The 25,925-nt window shown below is 41.8% G+C and overlaps 2 protein-coding genes across 6 annotated transcripts in view; one reads left to right on the top strand and one right to left on the bottom strand.

Annotated features, from left to right (window-relative positions):
* tsc2 (TSC complex subunit 2) overlaps positions 1 to 3,892 on the bottom strand; it is a 103,386-nt gene extending 99,494 nt beyond the window's left edge. For both annotated transcript variants that reach the window (XM_061881306.1, XM_061881307.1), the window contains exon 1: positions 3,748 to 3,892. The gene's annotated coding sequence lies outside the window, so the exon portion shown is untranslated. The remainder of the gene's footprint in view (positions 1 to 3,747) is intronic.
* pter (phosphotriesterase related) overlaps positions 3,685 to 25,925 on the top strand; it is a 35,792-nt gene continuing 13,551 nt past the window's right edge. Inside the window, exons 1-6 of one of the 4 annotated variants that reach the window (XM_061881320.1) lie at positions 3,727 to 3,961; positions 4,030 to 4,114; positions 4,259 to 4,716; positions 10,116 to 10,381; positions 11,375 to 11,515; positions 18,776 to 19,082. In XM_061881320.1, coding sequence (XP_061737304.1) covers positions 4,285 to 4,716; positions 10,116 to 10,381; positions 11,375 to 11,515; positions 18,776 to 18,986 — 1,050 coding nt within the window. In that variant the 5' untranslated portion in view covers positions 3,727 to 3,961; positions 4,030 to 4,114; positions 4,259 to 4,284 and the 3' untranslated portion in view covers positions 18,987 to 19,082. Of the gene's footprint in view, positions 4,115 to 4,258; positions 4,717 to 10,115; positions 10,382 to 11,374; positions 11,516 to 18,775; positions 19,083 to 25,925 lie in introns of those variants that run through there. The other 3 variants (XM_061881318.1, XM_061881317.1, XM_061881319.1) reach the window with 3 other exon arrangements.

Genomic DNA, 25,925 nt, shown 5'->3' with positions numbered 1-25,925 from the left:
CCTTAAAGGAACACTTTTAGTGAGACGTGGCAAGCGGGCAATCATGTGGCGCCGTGCAAAATTGATTAGCATGACGCTTCACAGTGGTTGTCACTCTAGCAACATGCTTGTGGAACCCATCTGGTCCAGCCTGGTCCAGACCCTGCCTTCGTTCCGCCCAGATCTCGAACCTGTGTCCTTTTGAATGAGAGACTAGTGTGCTAGGCACCGAGCTGAAAGCTCAACTGTCAGCTCAATGTCAATGTCAGCTCTTTAAGGGGTCATGGTTTATTTTGTCTACATTTGAAACACTTCCTTGTCATCAATCAATCAAAGTTGATTTATGTAGCTCTTAATCAGAAGTGTCTCAAAGGGCTGCACAAGCCACAACGACATCCTCGGCTCAGATCCCACATCAGGGCAAGGAAAAACTCAAACCAATGGGCTACAATGAGAAACCTTGGAGGGGACCGCAGATGTGGGGAATCGTTATATAAACATACTTACCATGCACAACAGTAAATTTGTGTACATGGACAACATTTATTTAATCTGATCATCATTCGGATTAGAATGTTACTGCGTAGGTAGACCCTGACAAAAAATGATCTGATTATGACATACATTTTCATGCATCACACCTTAAATTGGAAAACTTTCATGACAAAGTTGTTCTTTTTTCTAAATGTGCTATTTGGATATACACAGTATGAGAACATTTTTTTTAAGGAATTTTACCTTTGCAACCTCATTATACTATCAGCTAAGTTTTATATTCATAAATGTAAGTTTCTTAATACCCAACCTGTTTTTTTTTGCCTTTAAAAAAGAATAAGAACTTTACTTTTAAACGCTTTCTACCTCTAACAACCAAAGCTGTAAAAACTACGATGAGGTGATCCAAATTTGGATTATTTACGGAACTTGTGTGAACCTATGGCTTTACACATATAATTTACAACCCTCTGGCGCTGTATTGTACTGTTTCTGTACTTGTTTTGATTATTATTATTATTTATCTGCTTGTTTGTAAATATTGAAATTTTATAAATAAAGGTTTATTTAAAAAAATATAAATTAAAATACAAATAAAAACTGGAAGACTTTACTCTATGCGCAGAACCTAACACACAAAAAGATGTGTTTTTATTAGGGCTGGGCAACGATTAAAAATTTTAATCGAAGTTAATCGCACTATTTCTCTGATTAATCGCGATTAACTGCATTGTGTACACAAAGCCCAATAATGAATTCAAAAGTAGTGTGTAGTGCACCTTTATTGGAATATTCCCCCACATGAACAAAAGCGCCAAAACATTTGTTGTGCAAACACAATTTAAATCAGTCCTTGTTAAACAGTAGCAGTTAAATAGCATATTTTATGAAAATCAACTCAAAAAATTTAAATACAAACATTTAAGCTTATTGCCACTGCCAGGGTATTTAAGTTATCCTGTTTGTCATGGAAAATAAATATAATCTACATACAAATCTCTGAGCCACAATCATAACATCTGAACAGGCAATTTCTGAGGTAACAGCAGAAACATTTTTTTTATCAGGGATCTTATGTTTAAAAAACCTATATTATAGGTAGTGGGCTGTTTTAGGGAATTTTTGATCAAATTATCCGTAGTAGCAATATTAATAATGTTGTGTTTATTCTGCGTAGTGCACTTAAAATAATTATGACCATATCTAGGAATTGATATGATGGGAATTTTCCGATTGTTTGCTTGGTGCTTTGATAAACTGAACGCATCATATACATGGTACTATACTGTGATGTTATGAGCCAGGGAATAAAAGAACTACCCTACCCAGCATGCAACAGGAGTGGCGAGCATGCGCGGTAGCCCAAGACGGACGAGAGCGAAAGCATTTGCCAAGAATGTTTTCATTAATCAAGAACGAAAGTCGGTATAGGTTGTGTCGCCATGACGGCATCTTGTATGTTGTGATATGCAGACAACACATATACTCCGCTGCTTCACAGGCCGCTGGATGTAGCCGGCAAAGTATTCCCATGCTAGCTAGCAGCTCTAGCAAGCACACGTCATTCAGTCCAAAACGGCCCGATCTATCCACATCCAGAATTGTCTGGCGGTCGTAAGTGATCCCGGAGTGACCACGCTGTAAGCCAGCCATGAAATTTGCAGAATTGTCCAGTATTTTTGCCAAATGTTGCATCTTTACCAAGAGCCCCTCGACGCCGGGCGACGCCATCTTTTTAATAAAAGGCGTTAACAAAATAAAAGCATGTAAACAACATACGCAAATGTGCGATAAAATAATTGTCGGCGTTAATAGATTGATGAGTTAACTCATAATTAACGCATTCATTTGCCCACCCCTAGTTTTTATTTGTGCTATGGCGCCATCTTTTGGACAAGTTTGCTCACTGCAGGTGCTGACTAAGCAGTGACTTCCACTGTAAACTGACATGGTCTATGATGGTGTGTGTATCCATCCATCCATCCATTTCCTACCGCTTATTCCCTTTTGGGGTTGCGGGGGGCGCTGGCGCCTATTCCGCCCGATTGTAGCTGAGATAGGCGCCAGCGCCCCCCGCGACCCCGAAAGGGAATAAGCGGTAGAAAATGGATGGATGGATGGACACACATATATATATATATATATATATATATATATATATATATATATACACACACACACATATATATATATATGTATATATATATTATATATATACTATATATATTATATATATATATATATTTTTTTTTTTTTTTTTGGTATTTATTTATTTTTTTTAATTTTTTTCTTCCCCCTTCTATCCACTACTTTTTTAACTGTATAGTGATGCAGTGTAATACATACTGTAAAGTACACCCTGGACAAGTCGGCACCTCATCACATACTAATAATTTAAATCATCTCCATCCATCCATCCATCCATCCATCCATTTCTACCACTTTTTCCCTTTTGAGGTGGCGGGGGGCGCTGGCGCCTATCTCAGCTACAATCGGGCGGAAGGCGGTGTACAGCCTGGACAAGTCGCTACCTCACTACATGAAATAAAACTTACTTCACTATGTATTTATTTATTCATGTATTCATTCATTATATATTTTTTTCTGAATTGTAGTATATATGGAGTAGATTGTGAAAAAATTAAGGACAGGAAGTGAACAAAAGTGAAATGGAAAGGGGGTTGGATGAAATAAGCTCTGCTTCTTCCTAATCCTTTTCAAACATGTTAAAAATAAAAACTGGAAATGGTAATGCATAATGTTTTAATTGTATCCATGTTCGAAATAAACTCAAACCATAACCACATCATTTCAGTATACAACTGTTGTAATGACACTTGTGTCATGTGGGACTTGATACAAGTCTGTTACTATTTAACAAAACTCATATTTTGATGCATATATGATGATGACGAAGCAAAACTACTAATATTGTGAATACACCAACAGCCAAATTGGCTTGATTACAAACAACTGTAGAGTCAGATATTCAGTTGTTTATATTTTCAAGTAAATGTATATTAAGACATGACAGCAGTGAAATACATGTACATTCTGTAGGGGGGGGGAAATCACTGGTAAATGTTATACCAATAATGTTTGTTTTATAGCATTATTGTATCTGTTGTAAACTAAGTTAATGTGAAGGAAAATGACTCAGTTGACATCCGGGTCACTGGCACAGTAGCTCGCAACCATTTCGCTGGTGGGCATACATACAGTACAATAATCTACGATTCACAAAATATAACCAACAGAAAAATTCACTCTTACTTGTGAAAAGTAATCCCCGTGACGTGTTTCCCACGGTCCGCCGCCTTCTTCCTTGTTCTTTCTGCTGCTCAAAGAGGAGCAGACGACCGGTTCAAGATGGCGGCCGAATTTCCTGCTCCGCGGCGCCCAATGCGGCATCTATTCACCCACCGTATCTAGGGCTTCTCTTGCCCCGCGAATCCGAGAGGGGAACGGTCGAATGTTCGGAATAAAGGTCAGCGGCGTTCCTCCTCGACAATATAAACCGGTGACATTTTAACTTCTGCTTACGTTGTGTTGCAGTGTTAATCTTTTTCGCGCCGTTTTTGCTGGAATGAAAGGATCTAAGCGTGCAGCGAAATAAGCTTCTAAGACTAAGCTTTTAAAAGTATGCTTCATTCAGTCTTACTACTTTAGTTCGTCATTTCTGCTGAGCTTTTCTGCTCTGTGTACTAACCTGACAATCAAAAATGTGTGCACAGTCTGACAGCAGCTGTCACTCATTAATCACTGCCTGTTTTGCATTTAACAGCTTGAAGGAATTGCCAAGCACCTGCCATGGCGGAGCTGAGCGGGAAGGTCCAGACCGTGCTGGGTCTGCTGGACCCGGACCAGCTGGGCCGCACCATGACCCATGAGCACCTGACCATGACCTTTGGGTGCAGTTACGTCCCCCCGCCGCCGGGCGAGGAGAAGATTGCGGAGGACCCCTTCCACATGCAGCACATGCACTGGCTCAGGCAGAACCCGTACAGCTGCCACCAGAACCTGCTGCTGCAGCAGGAGACGGCCGCCGTGCGCGACGAGCTGCTGGCCTACAGGAAGGCCGGCGGGGGTGCCATCGTGGAGAACACCACCACGGGCATTGACCGGGACTTGCCCACCCTGAGGAAGTTGGCCAAGGAGACGGGGGTCCACATTGTGGCGGGGGCCGGCTACTATGTGGACTGCACGCACAGCGACGCCACCAGGAAGATGAGTGTAGAGAAGGTGTGCATTGAAGTTACAGTCGGGCAAAAAAGTATTTAGTCAGCCAGCGATTGTGCAAGTTCTCCCACTTAAAATGATGACAGAGGTCTGTAATTTTCATCATAGGTACACTTCAACTGTGAGAGACAGAATGTGAAAACAAAAAATCCAGGAATTCACATTGTAGGAATTTTAAAGAATTTATTTGTAAATTATGATGTTAAATAAGTATTTGGTCAACCATTCAAAGCTCTCACTGATGGAAGGAGGTTTTGGCTCAAAATCTCACGATACATGGCCCCATTCATTCTTTCCTTAACACGGATCAATCGTCCTGTCCCCTTAGCAGAAAAACAGCCCCAAAGCATGATGTTTCCACCCCCATGCTTCACAATAGGTATGGTGTTCTTGGGATGCAACTCAGTATTCTTCTTCCTCCAAATACGACGAGTTGAGTTTATACCAAAATGGATACATGGATGATACAGCAGAGGATTGGGAGAATGTCATGTGGTCAGATGAAACCAAAATAGAACTTTTTGGTACAAACTCAACTCGTCGTGTTTGGAGGAAGAAGAATACTGAGTTGCATCCCAAGAACACCATACCTACTGTGAAGCATCATGCTTTGGGGCTGTTTTTCTGCTAAGGGGACAGGACGATTGATCCGTGTTAAGGAAAGAATGAATGGGGCCATGTATCGTGAGATTTTGAGGAAAAATCTCCTTCCATCAGTGAGAGGTTTGAATGGTTGACCAAATACTTATTTTCCACCATAATTTACAAATAAATTCTTTAAAATTCCTACAATGTGAATTCCTGGATTTTTTTTCCCCATTCTGTCTCTCACAGTTGAAGTGTACCTATGATGAAAATTACAGACCTCTGTCATCATTTTAAGTGGGAGAACTTGCACAATCGGAGGCTGACTAAATACTTTTTTGCCCCACTGTACACACACACACACACACACACACGATTATGAATCTATTTAGGATCGGACCAAACAATCACAATTCGGGTATGAATTAAAAAAAAATTCAGCACCCCTACACATTCTTCTGCCTTGTACACTTGTTATGTGTAAGTAATATGCAACTATAATTATTTTGATACTTGTTTATATTAAGACATTTGTTCAATCAATCAAAGTTTGTTTATATAGCCTTTAATTGCAAAAATGTCTCATAGGGCTGCACGAGCCACAACGACATCCTCTGCTCAGATCCCACATCAGTTCAATGAAGGACCTGTTACGTGTGTCTCGCTTGTGTGCTATTTTGTGCTCAGCTGTCGTGTAGCTGCTGGCTTCTAGTAGGCAATTAGCCCACCATTCACTATTATATTGCAGGCGCAGTCCTCATTGAAGGATAAGGTAAAATATAGGAAAAGACTCGGCGGGGCCAAATTTAGAGAAAAAAAAGTGTGTCTGTGGGCCGGTATATCTGTTTTTAGGAACACTGATACGAAACCTCACAATTATGTCTGATTGAATGCTAAAAACATTGTCACAGAACCCCCTTAAAACGGAATGGAATTTGATATTTTTTACTGAATGAGACACCCAGAATGTAAATAAATAAATAAATGGGTTGTACTTGTATAGCGCTTTTCTACCTTCAAGGTACTCAAAGCGCTTTGACAATACTTCCACATTTACCCATTCACACACACATTCACACACTGATGGAGGGAGCTGCCATGCAAGGCCCTAACCACGACCTATCAGGAGCAAGGGGGAAGTGTCTTGCTCAGGACACAACGGACGTGAAGAGGTTGGTACTAGGTGGGATTTGAACCAGGGACCCTCGGGTTGCGCACGGCCACTCTCTCACTGCGCCACGCCGTCCCTGTACATAAATAAATAATGTGGGATTAGTGCGTCTGCCTCACAATACATAGGTCCTGCAGTCCTGGGTTCAAATCCAGGCTCGGGATCTTTCTGTGTGGAGTTTGCATGTTCTCCCCGTGACTGCGTGGGTTCCCTCCGGGTACTCCGGCTTCCTCCCACCTCCAAAGACATGCACCTGGGGATAGGTTGATTGGCAACACTAAATTGGCTCTAGTGTGTGAATGTGAGTGTGAATGTTGTCTGTCTATCTGTGTTGGCCCTGCGATGAGGTGGCGACTTGTCCAGGGTGTACCCCGCCTTCCGCCCGATTGTAGCTGAGATAGGCGCCAGCGCCCCCCGCGACCCCAAAAGGGAATAAGCGGTAGAAAATGAATGAGATGGATGGATTTACAATAATAACTATGAACGATAAAACACTGAATATTGACAACCCCCTCTCCATCCACATATTTTACAATCAAGCGAAACGCAACAAAAATGCAACAAACACAGCGAATTATGAACACGAAAGGTAAAAATAAACAACTACCAACAATGTGATACATCACTAATCTTTAGAACTTTTTTTGTAAAAATCTCCTTACGCGTCTGTCCCTGACACCTGCATTTTCAGGCTCGCTCTGGAAACACTCTGTGGAAACGCTCCCCACCCACACTGCTTGGTACCTCATCTGAACTGCTGTGACTTACATTACCATAGTAACTAATTAGATTACCATAGTAACTAATTAGATTACCATTGTAACTAGTATATGATGCAAAAGCGCAGATTCCAACCATTGTAATACTTTGTATAGTTCAAGACTCACGGTCATTTGAAAACATCACTGCACTTAATAATGGCAGCTAGACTTTCCATCTTAAAGATCTAAAAAAATAATTTGGGAATGTTGGGCAGGCCAGAATTTAAAACGGGCCGCATGCTCTGGAGACTCAAAGCGCTTTAACTTTTAAGTAGTAAAACCCACATTCTTTTGACTTATTTTTTGGCTTAAATTAATTCTTGCTTCTGGTTATTGTTTTTATATTGATATTTTATGAGTTGGCGACTTGTCCAGGGTGTACCCCCGCCTTCCGCCCGATTGTAGCTGAGATAGGCGCCAGTGCCCCCCGCGACCCCAAAAGGGAATAAGCGGTAGAAAATGGATGGATTGATTGATTGATTGATTATCTTGATTTTGTATGTACTTTGTGTCATATTTTATTCATTGTGGGACAAGCGGTAGAAAAATGGATGGATGGTACTTTTTTGTCACTTATCGTTTGTCTTTGGTACACTAATGTGTGTATTATAGGCCATTGGTGCTTTGTTTTATTTTTGCAAAAATATATATCTATTTCTATAATGCTCTTTTTATCTTGGGTATAAACAGTACTATGTAAACTCGAAGTTATTGTTTTTTTTTTTCGTTTTTTGTTGTTGCTATTTTTGCATTACACATTTTTATTATTGATCATGTTATACTGCATTGTAGTCTTTTGTTTTGTGGTTGTGTTGTTTTTTGCTTGGACCCCAAGAAGAATAGTCTCCACTGCGGTGTAGTCTAATGGGGATTCTTAATAAACTAAACTAAAACTAAACAAACCGATGTGGGTGGCACTGGGAGCAGGTGGGTAAAGTGCCTTGCCCAAGGACACAGTGACAAGGATGGCATAAGCGGGGATCAAACCTGGAACCTTGGAGCCCCAAGCAAATATGACAATTTATCGGGTAGTTTGTGGCAGAGTGGTGCAGTCAGGGTTTTTGGGCTTTAAACAAGGTCATATGTTAATCATACTGTAAGTCATAATACAAGAGGAACATCTGCATCCATTTGCTATCCTGACTGTAGTGTGTGTGTGTGTGTGTGCATGTGTGTGTGTGTGTGTGTGAGTGGTTGATTGCAGCAACCTTTTTAACCCATATTCAGTTGAATATGCTACAAAGACAAGATATTTGATGTTCAAACTCATAAACTTTATTTTTTTTTGCAAATAATAATTAACTTAGAATTTCATGGCTGCAACATGTGCCAAAGTAGTTGGGAAAGGGCGTGTTCACCACTGTGTTACATCACATTTTCTTTTAACAACACTCAATAAACGTTTGGAAACTGAGGAAACTAATTGTTGAAGCTTTGAAAGTGGAATTCTTTCTTATTCTTGTTTTATGTAGAGCTTCAGTCGTTCGACAGTCCTGGGTCTCCGCTGTCGTATTTTATGCTTCGTAATACGCCACACATTTTCGATGGGAGACATGTCTGGACTGCAGGCGGGCCAGAAAAGTACCCGCACTCTTTTACTACGAAGCCACGCTGTTGTAACACGTGGCTTGGCATTGTTTTGCTGAAATAAGCAGGGGCATCCATGATAACGTTGCTTGGATGACAACATATGTTGCTCCAAAACCTGTTTGGACCTTCACAGATGTGTAAGTTACCCATGCCTTGTGCACTAATACACCCCCATACCATCACAGATGCTGGCTTTTGAACTTTGCGCCTATAACAATCCGGATGGTTATTTTCCTCTTTGTTCCGGAGGACACCACGTCCCCAGTTTCCAAATATAATTTGAAATGTGGACCCGTCAGACCACAGAACACTTTTCCACTTTGCATCAGTCCATCTTAGATGAGCTCGGGCCCAGCGAAGCCGGCGGCGTTCCTAGGTGTTGTTGATAAATGGATTCCGCTTTGCATAGTAGAGTTTTAACTTGCACTTACAGATGTAGCGACCAACTGTAGTTACTGACAGTGGTTTTATGAAGTGTTCCTGAGCCCATGTGGTGATATCCTTTACACACTGATGTTGTTTTTTGATGCAGTACCGCCTGAGGGGTCAAAGGTCCGTAAAATCATAGCTTAGGTGCAGTGATTTCTCCAGATTCTTTAAACGTTTTGATGATTTTACAGACCGTAGATGGTAAAATCCCTAAATTATTGCAATAGCTCGTTGAGAAATGTTGTTTTAAAACTGTTCAACAATTTGCTTACAAATTGGTGACCCTCGCCCCATCCTTGTTTGTGAATTGCTTAGCATTTCATAGAAGCTGCTTTTATACCCAATCATGGCACCCACCTGTTCCCAATTAGCCTGCACACCTGTGGGATGTTCCAAATAAGTGTTTGGTGAGCATTCCTCAACTTTATCAGTATGTTTTGCCACCTTTCCCAACTTATTTGTCACGTGTTGCTGGCACCAAATTCTAAAGTTAATGATTATTTGCCCCAAAAAAAAGTTTATCAGTTTTAACATCAAATATGTTGTCTTTGTAGCATATTCAACTGAATATGGGTTGAAAAGGATTTGCAAATCCTTGTATTCCGTTTATATTTACACCGAACACAATTTCCCAACTCATATGGAAACGGAGTTTGTATGTGAATAGGATGTAATGGATAGGATTGGCTGTTGCTGAATGTCAATAAAAAAATAAAATAAAAACTTATTGGGGTGTTACCATTTAGTGGTCAATTGTACGGAATATGTACTGTACTGTGCAATCTACTAATAAATGTTTCAATCAATCAAAACAAATTTTCTTCCCAAAAAGTTTCTTAAATTGTGGCTTGTGTCCTACTTGTCAGTTGACCGACGTCATCATCAGCGAGGTTCTCCATGGCGCAGACGGCACCAACGTCCGCTGTGGCGTTATCGGCGAGATCGGAACCAACTGGCCCATCACAGAGAGCGAGAGGAAGGTGCTGAAGGCCACGGCGCACGCTCAGGCCCAGCTTGGCTGCCCCGTCATCATCCACCCCGGGCGCAATCCCACTGCTCCGGCTGAGGTGGTGCGTGTTCTCCAGGAGGCGGGAGGTGACATCGGCAAAACCGTCATGTCTCACCTGGACAGGTAAAAAGAGCATTTTAGTCATGGTGAAGGTCCCCAAAAGTAACTTTGTATATGGCCCCTAGAAACAGCTTTGTTATTGTCATGTTCATTTTCAGTGTACAGGCGGGAAAACACTCAGTGTTATGGAGCTAAAACATAGTTTACGACAGGGGTGTCAAACTCATTTTACCTCAGGCGCCGCATGGAGGAAAATCTATACTCAAGTGGGCCGGAATGGTAAAATCATGGCATAATAACTACAGATGTCCGATAATATCGGACTGCCGATATTATTGGCCGATAAATGCTTTAAAAACTAATATCAGAAATGATCAGTATCGGTTTCAAAAAGTAAAATGTATGCCTTTTTTAAAACGCTGCCGTACGTAGTGGTACACGGACGTAGGGAGAAGTACAGAGCGCCGATAAACCTTAAAGCCACTGCCTTTGCGTGCCAGCCCAGTCACATAATATCTACGGCTTTTCACACACACAAAAGTGAATCCATTTCATACTTGGTCAACAACCATACAGGTCACACTGAGGGTGGCCGTATAAACAACTTTAACACTGTTACAAATATGCGCCACACTGTGAACCCACACCAAACAAGAATGACAAACGCATTCCGCACCGTAACACAACATAAACACGACAGAACAAATACCCAGAACCCCTTGCAGCACAAACTCTTCCGGGATGCCACAATATACAACCCCTCAACCTCCTCATGCTCTCGCTTTCATGTGGGTCCCCTTTTACTGTGTAGCTCTTGCTTGGCCCCAGAGTAAACCGTTTGCTTGCCTAACAGAATTGCTATTGTGACATCCAGTTGACACATTTAGAACAGCAGTTTCTTTCGTTCGAAAAGAAAAAAAAGCAGTTCATTTTTATACTTGGCAATCTCACCACGCGGGCCGTACATTTGACACCCCTGGTTTACGACTTGTACTTTGAACACACAGTCAGTATTGTGTCAGTTCTGAATAGATGAACAATATCTACTTTTGTTAGGACCATCTTCAGTGAGGCCGAACTGCTGGAGTTTGCCGAGCTGAGAAGTTACCTGGAATACGACCTGTTTGGAACCGAGATGCTCAACTACCCTTTCCACTTGGACGTAGACATGCCAAGCGACAGCCAGAGAGTCAAGACGTGAGAGACCTTTTCAAGTACTTGTTCCTTTCCATGTCACCAGATGTTGATTCCTGGAACGCAGAACCGAATTGTCTTACTAGAACACCCGTCTTTTGCAAAATCCATTTTTGGACAAAGTTGTATCAGACAACAGTTTAAGACAACTTTTTCACTTCCGATATGATATTGAAACGGAGCCTTGAGTATTGGCAGACACTGGTATTGATCTGATACAATTTTAGCAGGAATCTTGCATCATTTTACTATTTTATAGTTTGGAATGTGGCGGTCCGTTCCCTGTGTGATCAGTGCCAGAGCTTGGTCCGCATTGCTGGCAGTAAGTCGAACACATTTCCAGTGAGGGTTGGACTCCGCCAAGGCTGTCCTTTGTCACCGATTCTGTTCATAACTTTTATGGACAGAATTTCTAGGCGCAGTCAAGGCGTTGAGAGGTTCCGGTTTGGTGACCGCAGGATTAGGTCTCTGCTTTTTGCAGACGATGTGGTCCTGATGGCTTCATCTGACCGGGGATCTTCAGCTCTCGCTGGGTCGGTTCGCAGCCGAGTGTGAAGCGACCGGAATGAGAATCAGCACCTCCAAGTCCGAGTCCATGGTTCTCGCCCGGAAAAGGGTGGGGTGCCATCTCCGGGTTGGGGAGGAGACCCTGCCCCAAGTGGAGGAGTTCAAGTACCTAGGAGTCTTGTTCACGAGTGGGGGAAGAGTGGATCGTGAGATCGACAGGCGGATCGGTGCGGCGTCTTCAGTAATGCGGACGTTGTACCGATCCGTTGTGGTGAAGAAGGAGCTGAGCCGGAAGGCAAAGCTCTCAATTTACCAGTCGATCTACGTTCCCATCCTCACCTATGGTCATGAGCTTTGGGTCATGACCGAAAGGATAAGATCACGGGTACAAGCGGCCCAAATGAGTTTCCTCCGCCGTGTGGCGGGTCTCTCCCTTAGAGATAGGGTGAGAAGCTCTGCCATCCGGGAGGAACTCAAAGTAAAGCCGCTGCTCCTCCACATCGAGAGGAGCCAGATGAGGTGGTTCGGGCATCTGGTCAGGATGCCACCCGAACGCCTCCCTAGGGAGGTGTTTAGGGCACGTCCAACCGGTAGGAGGCCACGGGGAAGACCCAGGACACGTTGGGAAGACTATGTCTCCCGGCTGGCCTGGGAACGCCTCGGGATCCCCCGGGAAGAGCTAGACGAAGTGGCTGGGGAGAGGGAAGTCTGGGTTTCCCTGCTTAGGCTGTTGCCCCCGCGACCCGACCTCGGATAAGCGGAAGATGATGGATGGATGGATGGATAGTTTGGAATGCAAGAAAAGGTTTGCTCAAGAGAAATTAGCCAAGAAGAGAACAATGGTAGGTAATAATTTGCCGTGTAAATTGCTATAATTCTCCGGAGATAATTTCCTCTGTAGCTTAGCTATGTATAATCGAGAGTAACTTGTAGTTTGGCTTTCTACATTTTTCCAAATAGCTTGCCTATCACTGGTCGTGATGCGGTTACAGTGCTGCGGTGAGGACTAAGCACGTGACTTGCAATTTTCTGCCATAACGGGGGGAAAAAAGCAGATCAATCGCAGCCATGTCCACATCGCTGTTAAGATTACACATTTTTTTGAGGTTCACATCCAATAAGGCTGGACATTTAATCAAATTTTGATTAAAATTTTGATAATGGCTTCTCATGATCAGAAAAATATACTAATCGGAAAAAAGATTACTCACTATATGTGTGTGTGTGTATATATATATATATATATATATATATATATATATACACACATACATACATACAGTATATGTATCTGTTTATATATTCTTTTTCAGTTTATTATTATCAATGCATTATTTCAATGCATTATTTCAGTTTTTTTGGGGGGGTGGTATGATGGGGATATAAACAAAAATACTTTTAACATTTAGGGCAGAAAACAGCTATATGATGTATGTGAATATGATGTAATGGATCGAAATGTCTGATGCTGGATGTCAATAAAACAAAAATAAAAAATATATACTAATCGGGGAAAAAAAATGGCCACTCAAATGTGAATGCAAATACCAGCGATTGTAACGGTGAAAAAAGTGCAGGTTTAATAGAAATTTGGGATCTCACCATGGTTGCTACTTTATTATTTGACACAGCACAAGTATGCCTAATCAATATTCACTAAATAAATAAATAAAAAACTCAAGGCATATTATATTCATGTTGACAAAGTCACATGATGGCCAATAAAACGGGATCCACTGTTAAACGCAGAATATCTGGGAAATTAACATAAATGTAAGTGAAATGATATCATTATCAGCAGAAGGAACATTTTATTTGGGAAAATAATGTTTCCAGTACCGCTAAGTTAACCCCTAAAACAGGGGTCGGGAACCTTTTTGGCTGAGAGAGCCAGACAAGCCAAATATTTTAAAAAGTATTTCCGTGAGAGCCATATAATATATTTTTTAACACTGAATACAACTAAATGTGAGCATTTTTAAGTAAGACCAACATTTTAGAGTAAAACAAGTATCTTATTCTTTTTAATAACATTGTTATTCTGAAGCTAACTAACAATAAACAAAATACTTCTTACCATTGAGGCGACTTCTTGAACAGGTGCGGTAGAAACCGGATGTATGGATTGAAATGCATGAAAATGTTTTAAATCTTGAATGTTATTTTTGACACGGTGATTACCAGCGGAATTATTCATTACTTATCGTTTTAAGCAATGTCAGCTAAGATTTATCTGAGAGCCAGGTGCAGTCATCAAAAGAGCCACATCTGGCTCGAGAGCCATAGGTTCCCTACCCCAGCCCTAAAACACTAATACGCCCAATCTTGAACCAAACAATGTCGAGACTGCCACTTGAAACAGCGACTAAACTACGAATCTTAAGCTGACAAGAACAATCCATACACCCACAACACATCTCATCTGCTTGTGTTGTGCACGACACCATCCATGTAACATCAATGTACCAACACAACAGCAGTTGCAACTTGACAGACTTTCGCTTTTTTTACTTACTCGTCAAGCTGGGAACAGCAGCACAGCACACTTCCTGCCGTCACAATAACAGCGATGTGCGCCACATCCTGTCTGATTGCGCTAACAAAATAAAAGTTTTAAAAAAGTACTTTCCACAAGCATCATGTATTCAAAGCACTTATTGACACATTTAGAGAATGATTATGCTTTAACATAAAACATTGGTTAAAATTATCCAAAGATTTAAATAATGTAAATAATTCAATGTATATACTAAGATGATTAACTTGTGTGATGACTGTATTATGTTGATAGTATATATTTGTACCATGAATTGATTTAGGTGGACTCCGACTTAAACAAGTTGAAAACTTATTGGGGTGTTACCATTTAGTGGTCAATTGTACGGAATATGTACTGTACTGTGCAATCTACTAATAAACGTTTCAATCAATCAATCAATGTATTGCACCAATAAATTTAAGGATTCTTGCATTGAATTAACATTTTACTATACTTTATTTTGACGCAAAAAGCATGGACTCTAAGGTGGTAAAATAAGTATAAAAGGGGAAAAAAACAGAAATAAAAACAATTTCAACACAATTAATTAGATTGTTTTTTTATATTGCTATTATTTAAATGTGTTGTTATCACTATTATTATTTATACTTTTTTATGTGTTACATAAATGAATATCTTTTTAATTCAATTATATTTAAAGTTGAGTTTGGGTGAGGAAGAGCAAACTTGTGTCGCATAAACCATGATGTCATAACATAGTAAAGCAAGTACTACTTTTTCCCTTATTGGCGTGTCACAAGAAACCTGTTTGCAATCTGTCTTCTTCAAGCTTTTTTCCAAAGGGAAAACTATTGTCTCATATTTTGGTGAACAATATTTCCATCATTTCATGCGGGAAATATGGAAAAATATCCCAGCAGGCACATAAACATTAAAAGAACGTCGAGAACTTGTTGAATTAGGTCCTGAAGTTGAGCAACTCAAACATAACGTTGAAACATTGACCTTCACGTGTGTGTGTGTGTGTGTGTGTGTGTGTGTGTGTGTGTGTGTGTGTGTGTGTGTGTGTGTGTGTGTGTGTGTGTGTGAGTGTGGTGATTGTGTGCAGCGTTAGTGTGTGTGTGTGTGTGTGTGGTTACTGTGTATGTGGTGGGTGTGTGTATCGTTACTGTGTGTGTGTGTGTGTGTGTGTGTGTATCATTACTGTGTGTGTGTGTATCATTACTGTGTGTGTGTGTGTGGTGATTGTGTGTACCGTTACTGTGTGTTTGTGTGTGTGTGTGGTTACTGTGTATATGGTGGGTGTGTGTATCATTACTGTGTGTGTGTATCGTTACTGTGTGTGTGTGTGGTTATTGTGTATGTGGTGTTTGTGTGTGGTAATTGTGTGTATCGTTACTGTGTGTGTGTGTGTGTAGTTACTGTGTATGTGGTGTGTGTGTGTATGTATGGTTACTGTGTATGTGGTGTGTGTGTGTGTGTGTGTGTGTGTATCCTTACTGTGTGTGTGTGTGCGGTTATTGTGTGTATGTGGTGGGTGTGTGTGTGAGTATTGTAACTGTGTGTGTGTGTGTGTGTATCGTTACTGTGTATGTGGTTACTGAGTGTGTGTGCGTGTGGTGATTGTGTGCAGCGTTAGTGTGTGTGTGTGTGTGGTTACTGTGTGTGTGTGTGTGTGTGTGTATCATTACTGTGTGTGTGTGTGTGTGTGTGTGTATCATTACTGTGTGTGTGTGTGTGTGTGTGGTGATTGTGTGTACCGTTACTGTGTGTGTGTGTGTGTGTGTGTGTGTGGTTACTGTGTGTGTGTATCGTTACTGTGTGTGTGTGTGGTTATTGTGTATGTGGTGTTTGTGTGTGGTAATTGTGTGTATCGTTACTGTGTGTGTGTGTGTGTAGTTACTGTGTATGTGGTGTGTGTGTGTATGTATGGTTACTGTGTATGTGGTGTGTGTGTGTGTGTGTGTGTGTGTGTATCCTTACTGTGTGTGTGTGTGCGGTTATTGTGTGTATGTGGTGGGTGTGTGTGTGTGAGTATTGTAACTGTGTGTGTGTGTGTGTGTATCGTTACTGTGTATGTGGTTACTGAGTGTGTGTGCGTGTGGTGATTGTGTGTGTGTGTGTGGTTACTGTGTATGTGGTGGGTGTGTGTATCGTTACTGTGTGTGTGTGTGTGTGTGTGTGTATCATTACTGTGTGTGTGGTGATTGTGTGTACCGTTACTGTGTGTTTGTGTGTGTGTGTGTGTGTGTGTGTGTGTGTGTGTGTGGTTACTGTGTATATGGTGGGTGTGTGTATCATTACTGTGTGTGTGTATCGTTACTGTGTGTGTGTGTGGTTATTGTGTATGTGGTGTTTGTGTGTGGTAATTGTGTGTATCGTTACTGTGTGTGTGTGTGTGTGTGTAGTTACTGTGTATGTGGTGTGTGTGTGTATGTATGGTTACTGTGTATGTGGTGTGTGTGTGTGTGTGTGTATCCTTACTCTGTGTGTGTGTGTGCGGTTATTGTGTGTATGTGGTGGGTGTGTGTGTGAGTATTGTAACTGTGTGTGTGTGTGTGTGTGTGTGTGTGTGTGTATCGTTACTGTGTATGTGGTTACTGAGTGTGTGTGCGTGTGGTGATTGTGTGCAGCGTTAGTGTGTGTGTGTGGTTACTGTGTATGTGTGTGTGTGTATCATTACTGTGTGTGTGTGTATCATTACTGTGTGTGTGGCGATTGTGTGTACCGTTACTGTGTGTGTGTGTGTGTGTGTGTGGTTACTGTGTATATGGTGGGTGTGTGTATCATTACTGTGTGTGTGTATCGTTACTGTGTGTGTGTGTGGTTATTGTGTATGTGGTGTTTGTGTGTGGTAATTGTGTGTATCGTTACTGTGTGTGTGTGTGTGTAGTTACTGTGTATGTGGTGTGTGTGTGTATGTATGGTTACTGTGTATGTGGTGTGTGTGTGTGTGTGTGTGTATCCTTACTGTGTGTGTGTGTGCGGTTATTGTGTGTATGTGGTGGGTGTGTGTATCGTTACTGTGTGTGTGTGTGTGTGTGTATGTGTGGTTACTGTTAGGGACGGCGTGGCGCAGTGGAAGAGTGGCCGTGCGCAACCCGAGGGTCACTGGTTCAAATCCCACCTAGAACCAACCTCGTCACGTCCGTTGTGTCCTGAGCAAGATACTTCACCCTTGCTCCTGATGGGTGCTGGTTGGCGCCTTGCATGGCAGCTCCCTCCATCAGTGTGTGAATGTGTGTGTGAATGGGTAAATGTGGAAGTAGTGTCAAAGCGCTTTGAGTACCTTGAAGGTAGAAAAGCGCTATAACCCTTTTATATGATAAGCAAGACACTTCACCCTTGCTCCTGATGGGTGCTGGTTGGCGCCTTGCATGGCAGCTCCCTCCATCAGTGTGTGAATGTGTGTGTGAATGGGTAAATGTGGAAGTAGTGTCAAAGCGCTTTGAGTACCTTGAAGGTAGAAAAGCGCTATAACCCTTTTATATGATAAGCAAGACACTTCACCCTTGCTCCTGATGGGTGCTGGTTGGCGCCTTGCATGGCAGCTCCCTCCATCAGTGTGTGAATGTGTGTGTGAATGGGTAAATGTGGAAGTAGTGTCAAAGCGCTTTGAGTACCTTGAAGGTAGAAAAGCGCTATAACCCTTTTATATGATAAGCAAGACACTTCACCCTTGCTCCTGATGGGTGCTGGTTGGCGCCTTGCATGGCAGCTCCCTCCATCAGTGTGTGAATGTGTGTGTGAATGGGTAAATGTGGAAGTAGTGTCAAAGCGCTTTGAGTACCTTGAAGGTAGAAAAGCGCTATAACCCTTTTATATGATAAGCAAGACACTTCACCCTTGCTCCTGATGGGTGCTGGTTGGCGCCTTGCATGGCAGCTCCCTCCATCAGTGTGTGAATGTGTGTGTGAATGGGTAAATGTGGAAGTAGTGTCAAAGCGCTTTGAGTACCTTGAAGGTAGAAAAGCGCTATACAAGTACAACCCATTTATCATTTATTTATAAACATGCTTTTTGATGACATTTATTCAATGTCAGGTAGTGACGTTCATGTTAACATTGAAATTTGGTCATTTCCCAAACATCAACGTATATACTCTAAATTTACAAGTACAAGTATTTTGCAATGTTGTTTGTAGTCAATTTAAAAAAAAAACATGTGTAATCAACGTATCAATGCCAATGCCCTGGTATTCCATCCCAAAGATGGTCACAGCTCTTCAGCTTTCTTTCTGCTCCTCTCTGTCCAGCTTGGCATTCCTTGTAAAAGAGGGCTACGAGGACAAGATCGTCATCGCGCACGACATCCACACCAAGAACCGCTTGACCAAATATGGCGGCCACGGCTACTCGCACATCCTGACTAACATCGTTCCCAAGATGCTAACCAGGGGCATCACGCAGACGCAGGTGGACAAGATCCTGGTGGACAACCCCAAACGCTGGCTGGCCTTCAAATAAATGGCGAGGCAGTTTTTGAATTTTTTTGTTCGTTTTTTTTCATGGAGCAATACATTTACTTTAGAACGCTTCAATAAATCAGTCTTTGAAAAAGAATAGACTACCTCTATTGTCATTGCATTGAAAATACAATGAAATTGGAGTAAAATGTTTTAGCCATACACAAAAACAATCAGCATATTTATTCATTCGCACGGTCAAACACATAAGTTATAAATAGTACAAGTTCTATGAAGAGATAAAGGACTTTTAAAAAAGTGCAGTGCTTTGATGTTTTTTCTCATGATTTTTGTCACTGTTTCGGACAGCCAATACTTCTGGAAGTATTACAGTTGGTACAAAATGCGGCTGCTAGACTTTTGACAAGAACAAGAAAGTTTGATCACATTACGCCTGTACTGTATATACCTTTATATACATATATACATACATATATACCTATACTGTATATACCTTTATATACATATATACATACATATATACCTATACTGTATATACCTTTATATACATATATACATACATATATACCTATACTGGCTCACCTGCACTGGCTTCCTGTGCACTTAAGATGTGACTTTTAGGTTTTACTACTTACGTATAAAATACTAAATAAATAAATAAATGGGTTGTATTTGTATAGCGCTTTTCTACCTTCAAGGTACTCAAAGCGCTTTGACACTACTTCCACATTTACCCATTCACACACACATTCACACACTGATGGAGGGAGCTGCCATGCAAGGCGCCAACCAGCACCCATCAGGAGCAAGGGTGTCTTGCTCAGGACACAACGGACGTGACGAAGTTGGTACTAGGTGGGATTTGAACCAGGGATTGGGCAATGGGGGAAATACTGCATGGTCTAGCTCCATCCTATCTTGCCGATTGTATTGTACCATATGTCCCGGCAAGAAATCTGCGTTCAAAAGACTCCGGCTTATTAGTGATTCCTAGAGCCCAAAAAAAGTCTGCGGGCTATAGAGCGTTTTCCGTTCGGGCTCCAGTACTCTGGAATGCCCTCCCGGTAACAGTTCGAGATGCTACCTCAGTAGAAGCATTTAAGTCTCACCTTAAAACTCATCTGTATACTCTAGCCTTTAAATAGACCTCTTTTTTAGACCAGTTGATCTGCCGCTTCTTTTCTTTCTCCTATGTCCCCCCCTCCCTTGTAGAGGGGGTCCGGTCCGATAACCATGGATGAAGTACTGGCTGTCCAGAGTCGAGACCCAGGATGGACCGCTCGTCGGGACCCAGGATGGACCGCTCGCCTGTATCGGTTGGGGACATCTCTACGCTGCTGATCCGCTTGAGATGGTTTCCTGTGGACGGGACTCTCGCTGCTGTCTTGGAGCCACTATGGATTGAACTTTCACAGTATCATGTTAGACCCGCTCGACATCCATTGCTTTCGGTTCCCTAGAGGGGGGGGGGTTGCCCACATCTGAGGTCCTCTCCAAGGTTTCTCATAGTCAGCATTGTCACTGGCGTCCCACTGGATGTGAATTCTCCCTGCCCACTGGGTGTGAGTTTTCCTTGCCCTTTTGTGGGTTCTTCCGAGGATGTTGTAGTCGTAATGATTTGTGCAGTCCTTTGAGACATTTGTGATTTGGGGCTATATAAATAAACATTGATTGATTGATTGGAAAGAAGCTTTTCCTAAGTCTGCTCGTTCTTGTTTAGAGACACACCGAGGGGAAAAAGTTGCCCACTGACATACCAAAAGACTATCTTTTGGTACGTTTGTGGCTTTGGTGAAAAATCTACAATTTGCAAATTCCTCTAAAGCAGGGGTCGGGAACCTTTTTGGCTGAGAGAGCCATGAAAGCCAAATATTTTAAAAGTATTTCCGTGAGAGCCATATAATATTTTTTTAACACTGAATACAACTAAATGCATGCATTTTTAAGTAAGACCAACCTTTTTAAAGTATAACAAGTCTCTTATTTTTAATAATAAACCAATAATAAATTAAATACTTCTTACCAATAATGCGACTTCTTGAACAGGTGCGGCAGAAAACGGATGGATGGATTCAATTGCATAAGAAAGTTTTATATTTTGAACGTTATTTTTAACACTGTGATTACCAGCAAAATTATTCATTACTTATCGTGTTAAGCAATGTCGGCTAAGATTTATCTGAGAGCCAGGTGCAGTCATCAAAAGAGCCACATCGGGCTCTAGAGCCATAGGTTCCCTACCCCTGTTCTAAACACGGTAGTGGACAAGCAAATCTCGTATCGTTTTTCTGTCAGCCGCTGAGCTCCCAGTAAACCAAACTGTCAGGTTCAAACACTGATGACATCTATTAAATAAGAAGGAAAGAATCATGCAGAGACAGAGTTAAATTTTGCTCAATCGAGGAGAGATGTTTTTTTGGGCTGTACTCTAGTTACAGATCCAAACTACGCTCTAAAGTCCACCCTAGGTGCTTCCTCTATTTATTTGGGAGGTCCCTGGTTACATCACTGAAGCTGTCGCTGAGGGAAAGGGGTAATCTTGACAGCTCCAGTTAGATACAATGTATGACTATTAATGAAATGCAAATGTGTTGATACTCGTGATATCGCCCTGTCTCTGCTCTGTCTGCATCACAGCACTCGATGTTCGGCCTTGGCAGTCAGCAGGCCGATTCTGGAAACAAACACTGATAGAAGACTGGCTTTGCAGCGGATAGAAAAAAAACCAACTTCAGCACAATTGATAGTAACTATAGCAACGGCCCTTAAGCAAAAGAGCTGTGTGATAATATGTACGCTTCAAGGGATGCGTCGGACAAGAACACAGCGTAAGGTAAGAAATAAGTATTTATTAAACTAATAAAACAGGTTACAACAAGTGAATTATATTTATATAGCGCTTTTCTCGAGTGACTCAAAGCGCTTTACATAGTGAAATCCAATATCTAAGTTACATTTAAACCAGTGTGGGTGACACCGGGAGCAGGTGGGTAAAGTGTCTTGCCCAAGGACACAACGGCAGTGACTAGGATGGCGGAAACGGGAATCGAACCTGCAACCCTCAAGTTGCTGGCACGACCACTCCACCAACCGAGCTATGCCGCCCCAAAAATACCGGTGCTAGGCAGAAAAGGCAAACAAATACGGTGTTAGCTTTCACTGTTATGCTGATGACACCCAACTCTACATGCCCCTAAAGCTGACCAACACACCGGATTGTAGTCAGCTGGAGGCGTGTCTTAATGAAATTAAACAATGGATGTCCGCTAACTTTTTGCAACTCAACGCCAAAAAAACGGAAATGCTGATTATCGGTCCTGCTAGACACCGAACTCTATTTAATAATACAACTCTAACATTTGACAACCAAACAATTAAACAAGGCGACACGGTAAAGAATCTGGGTATTATCTTCGACCCAACTCTCTCCTTTGAGGCACACATTAAAAGCGTTACTAAAACGGCCTTCTTTCATCTCCGTAATATTGCTAAAATTCGCTCCATTTTGTCCACTAAAGACGCTGAGATCATTATCCATGTGTTTGTTACGTCTCGTCTCGACTACTGTAACGTATTATTTTGGGGTCTCCCCATGTCTAGCATTAAAAGATTACAGTTGGTACAAAATGCGGCTGCTAGACTTTTGACAAGAACAAGAAAGTTTGATCACATTACGCCTGTACTGTATATACCTTTATATACATATATACATACATATATACCTATACTGTATATACCTTTATATACATATATACATACATATATACCTATACTGTATATACCTTTATATACATATATACCTGTACTGTATATACCTTTATATACATATATACATACATATATACCTATACTGTATATACCTTTATATACATATATACCTATACTGTATATACCTTTATATACATATATACCTGTACTGTATATACCTTTATATACATATATACATACATATATACCTATACTGGCTCACCTGCACTGGCTTCCTGTGCACTTAAGATGTGACTTTAAGGTTTTACTACTTACGTACTGCTCGCCTGTGTATCGGCTGGGGACATCTCTGCGCTGCTGATCAGCCTCCGCTTGGGATGGTTTCCTGCTGGCTCCGCTGTGAACGGGACTCTCGCTGCTGTGTTGGATCCGCTTTGGACTGGACTCTCGCGACTGTGTTGGATCCATTATGGATTGATCTTTCACAGTATCATGTTCTCATATGTTCTCATAGTCATCAGTATCATCAGTATCACAGTATCACGTTCTCATAGTCATTATTGTCACCGATGTCCCACTGGGTGTGAGTTTTCCTTGCCCGAGGATGTCGTAGTGGTTTGTGCAGCCCTTTGTGACACTAGTGATTTAGGGCTATATAAGTAAACATTGATTGATTGATTGAAATGGCGCTAGCATGGGAGCTAAGGAAGTAAACAGACACACTAACATTTGGCACAAAGGCACGAAAAGGGAAAACAAATCAATTAGCATGGGAGCTAGGAATAAACAAAAACGCAGCGCGAGAGCTAGCGAGTACAAACATGGAAAGCAGGTCTTCATCTGTTGCGTGAAAGAAGATTGGGATCCGAGAATGAACTTACAAAAGGGGCAGTCTTAAATTAGGCAGACGATTAGCAAAACAGGTGTGTGTAAACCGGGAGTAGCAGGTGGAAACAATATGCAACCATGGTGACAGAGCAAAACAGGAAATAAGGAGGTCAAACTACAGAATGTAATACAGGAAGGAACAAAACTACAAAATGGAACGATCCGGGCAGCGGATCGTAACAATAATTATTCTAACACTAACATGAGAATGCTCTCTATGGTGGATCGGTAGAAAAGGAACAGCAGTTTTTTGATGGACATAGTTATTTTTTTGAAATCAACAGGAAAATCGCAGCTGTGGCTTTTTCACAATTGTCTGTCCACGTCCGCCTGTTTGAGATGAGGGTTCAAATGAATTTGAAAATTAAATTATATTTTGAAGCCTCCACGCAGATCCTGTTGATGGTCAGCTTCACGCTTCCCGAAGTCAATCAATCAATCAATCAATGTTTACTTATATAGCCCTAAATCACTAGTGTCTCAAAGGGCTGCACAAACCACTACGACATCCTCGGTAGGCCCACATAAGGGCAAGGAAAACTCACACCCAGTGGGACATCGGTGACAATGATGACTATGAGAAACCTTGGAGAGGAGGAAAGCAATGGATGTCGAGCGGGTCCAACATGATACTGTGAAAGTTCAATCCACAATGGATCCAACACAGTCGCGAGAGTCCAGTCCAAAGCGGATCCAACACAGCAGCGAGAGTCCCGTTCACAGCAGAGCCAGCAGGAAACCATCCCAAGCGGAGGCGGATCACCAGCGCAGAGATGTCCCCAGCCGATACACAGGCAAGCAGTACATGGCCACCGGATCGGACCGGAGCCCCTCCACAAGGGAGAGTGGGACATAGGAGAAAAAGAAAAGAAACGGCAGATCAACTGGTCTAAAAAGGGAGTCTATTTAAAGGCTAGAGTATACAAATGAGTTTTAAGGTGAGACTTAAATGCTTCTACTGAGGTGGCATCTCGAACTTTTACCGGGAGGGCATTCCAGAGTACTGGAGCCCGAACGGAAAACGCTCTATAGCCCGCAGACTTTTTTTGGGCTTTGGGAATCACTAATAAGCCGGAGTCCTTTGAACGCAGATTTCTTGCCGGGACATATGGTACAATACAATCGGCAAGATAGGATGGAGCTAGACCGTGTAGTATTTTATACGTAAGTAGTAAAACCTTAAAGTCACATCTTAAGTGCACAGGAAGCCAGTGCAGGTGAGCCAGTATAGGTATATATGTATGTATATATGTATATAAAGGTATATACAGTATAGGTATATATGTATGTATATATGTATATAAAGGTATATACAGTACAGGTATATATGTATGTATATATGTATATAAAGGTATATACAGTACAGGCGTAATGTGATCAAACTTTCTTGTTCTTGTCAAAAGTCTAGCAGCCGCATTTTGTACCAACTGTAATCTTTTAATGCTAGACATGGGGAGACCCAAAAATAATACGTTACAGTAGTCGAGGCGAGACGTAACAAACGCATGGATAATGATCTCAGCGTCTTTAGTGGACAAAATGGAGCGAATTTTAGCGATATTACGGAGATGAAAGAAGGCCGTTTTAGTAACGCTTTTAATGTGTGCCTCAAAGGAGAGAGTTGGGTCGAAGATAATACCCAGATTCTTTACCGTGTCGCCTTGTTTAATTGTTTGGTTGTCAAATGTTAGAGTTGTATTATTAAATAGAGGTCGGTGTCTAGCAGGACCGATAATCAGCATTTCCGTTTTTTTGGCGTTGAGTTGCAAAAAGTTAGCGGACATCCATTGTTTAATTTCATTAAGACACGCCTCCAACTGACTACAATCCGGCGTGTTGGTCAGCTTTAGGGGCATGTAGAGTTGGGTGTCATCAGCATAACAGTGAAAGCTAACACCGTATTTGCGTATGATGTCACCTAGCGGCAGCATGTAGATGCTGAAGAGTGCAGGGCCAAGGACCGAACCCTGGGGAACTCCACACGTTACCTTAACGTAGTCCGAGGTCACATTGTTATGGGAGACACACTGCATCCTATCAGTAAGATAAGAGTTAAACCAAGACAGGGCTGAGTCTGACATACCAATTCGTGTTTTGATACGTTCTAATAAAATATTATGATCGACGGTATCGAAAGCAGCGCTAAGATCGAGGAGCAGCAACATAGATGACGCATCAGAATCCATCGTTAGCAATAGATCATTAGTCATTTTTGCGAGGGCTGTCTCCGTGGAGTGATTTGCCCTGAAACCGGATTGAAAGGTTTCACATAGATTGTTAGACGCTAAGTGTTCATTTAACTGCTCCGCAACAATTTTTTCGAGGATTTTTGAAATAAAGGGAAGGTGAGACACCGGTCGGTAGTTTACCATGAGGTCAGGAA

This window comes from Nerophis ophidion, linkage group LG20 (assembly GCF_033978795.1).
Source record: "Nerophis ophidion isolate RoL-2023_Sa linkage group LG20, RoL_Noph_v1.0, whole genome shotgun sequence".
Classification (NCBI taxonomy): Eukaryota; Metazoa; Chordata; class Actinopteri; order Syngnathiformes; family Syngnathidae; genus Nerophis; species Nerophis ophidion.
The sequence above is the reverse complement of the archived record's forward strand: the minus strand, read 5'-3'. Positions and strand labels throughout refer to the sequence as shown.